The sequence below is a fragment of the Oncorhynchus nerka genome, linkage group LG10, assembly GCF_034236695.1.
Source record: "Oncorhynchus nerka isolate Pitt River linkage group LG10, Oner_Uvic_2.0, whole genome shotgun sequence".
In the NCBI taxonomy this organism is placed as follows: domain Eukaryota; kingdom Metazoa; phylum Chordata; class Actinopteri; order Salmoniformes; family Salmonidae; genus Oncorhynchus; species Oncorhynchus nerka.
Genome location: NC_088405.1, coordinates 28,156,066 through 28,159,950, shown reverse-complemented (window position 1 = coordinate 28,159,950; position 3,885 = coordinate 28,156,066). Strand labels below are relative to the sequence as shown.

Genomic DNA, 3,885 nt, shown 5'->3' with positions numbered 1-3,885 from the left:
GTTTTATTTAGTAAAAAATCTAAGCAACATATTATTGCTGGTAACTACTGAATGTATCCTCTGCATCAAAGGTAACCCTTCCTTTTCTTTGGCGGTCATCATGAGAGCCAGTTTTATCATAGCGCTTGCTTGTTTTTTGCAACTGCACTTGAAGAAACTTTCAACGTTTTTGAAATTGTCCAAATTGACTGACCTTCACGTCTTAAAGAAATGATGGACTGTCATTTCTCTTTGCTTATCTGAGCTGTTCTTGCCATAATATGGATTTGGTCTTTTACCAAATAGGGCAATCATCTGTACCACCCCTACCTTGTCACAACACAACTGATTGTCTCAAACGCATTAAGAAGGAAAGAAATTCCACAAATGAACGTTTAACCAGTGACACCTGTTAATTTAAATGCATTCCAGGTGACCACCTCAAGAAGCTGGTTGAGAGAATGTCAAGAGTGTGCAAAGCTTTGAAGAATCTCAAAAATAAAATATATTTGGATTTGTTTAACACTTTATTTGGGTTACTACATGATTCCATATGTACTATTTCATAGTTTTCATGTCTTCACTATTATTCTACCATGTAGAAAATAGTAAAAGAAAAGAAAAACCCTTGAATTAGTAGGTATGTCCAAACTTTGACTGGTACTGTGTAAACACACACACACACATATATACACATAAACACATATTCCAACGATTTTACTGAGTTACATTTCATATTTATTCAGCATATATACACATTAGATATATATACAGTATATATATATATATACACACATATATTTATATGTATACACACACACACACACACACACACACACACACACACACACACACACACACACACACACACACACACACACACACACACACACACACACATATATATATATATAGATAGATATAGATATATATCGATAAATATATGGGTGATTATGCAACTACGGGCACTTCTATGTCCTCGAGTCAATTTTGGGGATTTTATAAAAAAGTAAACAAATACAAATATTTGTATGTTAAGTTCACACTGGAATCACCCCATACTTTTTTAAACACCTCTCTATCAAGTATTCTAGCTACTTTTCAGATGCATTGTATACCTCAATTTCACTATTTTGCCCTTGTCCCTAACCCAGACTTTTAAGCTTCTACTACGTTTTTCTATGAGAAAACATGAATAATTACACATGATATAATGTTATGTACTACAGAAAGAGCCAATTAAATAAAATCTATATCAATATTTATTGTGAGTATGCATACAGAGCATACAGAGATCTTATTATGACAAATGTCAAACTTGATAATGCTTTATGGAAAGCTGAGAAATACAAAAAAAGGTATGATCGACTGATGAACAAAATGGAGAGACAAGATTCCCCAAAGACAAAGACAAAACCGCAAATGAAGGGAACTCTGAAGAACTTGAGAAGGATTGTATTGTTTCAAAATGCCATCATTGCAGAGTTAAAACAAAAGTATAAAAGACATTGCAGTGCCAAGGTCAAACAAGGGGCTTCAAAAATGCTCAGACATCCTGAGAACGTATGGCCTGCTCAAAGCCGCAAACAGAGAATTTTCCTTTTCATCAAAGCAATGAGGGCCAATGAAAACAGGCCGTCAAGTCTTCAATACTCCAGGAAAAATTTGTGTAGCCGAATTAGCACAGCCACAGAAGAGAAAATCACAAGATTCTATGAACGTGATGACAACAGCAGAGCAACAACAGGGAAAAAGGACACACTAATGAGGAACAAGAAGAAAAAGCAGAAGCGCTTCTTGAATGGCACAATTCAGAACCTTTATCAGAAATTTAAGAGGGAATATTCAGAAATTCAAATTTCCTACTGTGAATTCTGCAAAAGACATCATTTTGGGGTTGTGAGAACCTGAAGACAGAGTGCATGTATAGAGAGTGCTCTCTTTGCCAAGCCAAAGAGCTTAAAATATCTGACTTTGATGCTGGTGAGCAGACATAGTGGTTTGAGTGGAAAAACAAAGCTGAAGAGAGAGAGAAGAAAAACAAAGAGGGAAACATGGAGAAGTTCACTGTACATTTGACAGTAAAATAAAAGGTATGTGGCACACTGCAGATTCTATTGGAGGACTTCTCCAACAGATTGAAAGAGAAGTTGGGGAAACACGTGTACGACATTCAGCACCAACACTCCAAACTGAGAGAATTAATAGAGAATCCGGAGAAAGAGGAGATCATTGTGCATATTAACTTTGCAGAGAACTACAGTACCTGTGTAAATACACCAGTGAAATCCAGGCAGTTCACTTTGTTTTCATATGTTGTTGATTTTTAACATAGAAGTCATTTCCACCACACCTTGTCATTTCCATCACAACCCATATTTTTGAGGTAAATTAGTATATTATGTTTAATTTACATACATTTAATTTGTTTTAGATGTGGAAATCATACGGTTGTTATCATAATCTCACAAAAAGGTTGGGTGGAAATATCTTATTTTTCATGATAAATAAATGTTTTCAGCTGTCAGCAAGGCAAGTTTATACATTCAGGCATCGTGAAACCTTAAAAATCACTTAAAATAATATTCAATACAAGTTCATGCACAAATGTATAAGAACTCCGTCATAAATCAATTGTATGATATTTAGATTTTCAACAAAAATGGATGTTTAATGACGTGATGGAAATGACATTTGTCTATGGCTGTCTGGGAAAAGGAACAAATATATATACATTCCTGAATAGTACGACCGTAGCCATTATCAGATATAGTTTCTAGACAAATCAAAGACAAGTACAATACTGGTAAAATGGTGTTTGAATAAGTTTTACTTTCTGAAAGTTTGCACGGCCAAAGTGGCCAAAGTTGCAGAATCACCCATATATACACTCATATACACTCATATACATACATTCATTGTATTGAAGCAGCTACAGTAATAGTCCATTGGTCACATGATTCTCCATTTTTTTCTTCACAGTTTTGCAATTAAAAAAAACAAAGATAAGATTCATACATTCACACAGTGACATAGTACTATTCTGTTTAGTTTTCGTTCTAAGTTAAATGTATACATAATTTAGTCATTATTCATAAAAATCCAAATAACAGTCAGAGAAAAGGTCCTTCTCATTTTCCTCTGAACTGTACCTCATAGTCTTTCACACAGCTTTGTGTAGTCTCATACACTGGTGCATGGCTTACATCAGTCACACCACTTGATGCTGTATCACATATTTTTGAAGCATCCAACACATCTACATCAAACGTGTCTGGTTTGTCTGTATGCAGCAGCGAGCCGAACAGCCTGTCCCAGTGTGTGAAGTAGGGTGCGTAGTTGACCATGAACTTGAGATGGTGGAGGTCGTGGTGCGGAGATCCGCCATAGAGCCCAAAGGGTACCAGTCTGTGAGGGGCCCAGGGCAGGTCATAACCTGAGTGGTCCTCCACAGACAGCCAAATGTTCAGGGTGAAGAAGAACATCTTGGTGAGCGGGTGGCAGCCCAGCAGGTTAGGGTTCACTGCAGCAAACAAGCCCAGACTCAGGGTCTCCCAGATCCCAGAGTGCTCTGTGGTCAGGGCGAAGGTGGCTGTGTAGCGGTGGTGCACCTTATGGAAAGTCCTGTAGAGCCAGGGCACCTTGTGGTGCAGCACGTGCCACACAAAGTACTGCAGGTCAAAGAGAAGGAGACAGGCTAACACATCCCAGGCCACACGAAGAGACCCAGGGGCTTGGGCAGGGAGGACCACTGGTCTCCAGTACCAGTGCAGAACACTGAGGGGGAAAATGAACACAGCGTGGGTGTGCAGGGAGGTAGCCAGGCAGCTCCATGCCATTGCCCAGGTCACCCTGCTCTGTGACTGAATCTTGTAGCGGTGCACCAGGGCTACTCTGGAGGACAGG

The 3,885-nt window shown here is 38.4% G+C and overlaps 1 protein-coding gene across 1 annotated transcript; it reads right to left on the bottom strand.

The window, feature by feature from the left end:
• Positions 1 to 1,223: 1,223 nt before the first annotated feature.
• On the bottom strand, positions 1,224 to 3,879 carry LOC115136334 (cholesterol 25-hydroxylase-like protein). The gene has a single exon (XM_029671926.2). The coding sequence runs from the start codon at positions 3,816 to 3,818 to the stop codon at positions 3,111 to 3,113; it is 708 nt and encodes a 235-aa protein (XP_029527786.2). The 5' UTR covers positions 3,819 to 3,879; the 3' UTR covers positions 1,224 to 3,110.
• Between the last annotated feature and the right edge of the window lie 6 nt (positions 3,880 to 3,885).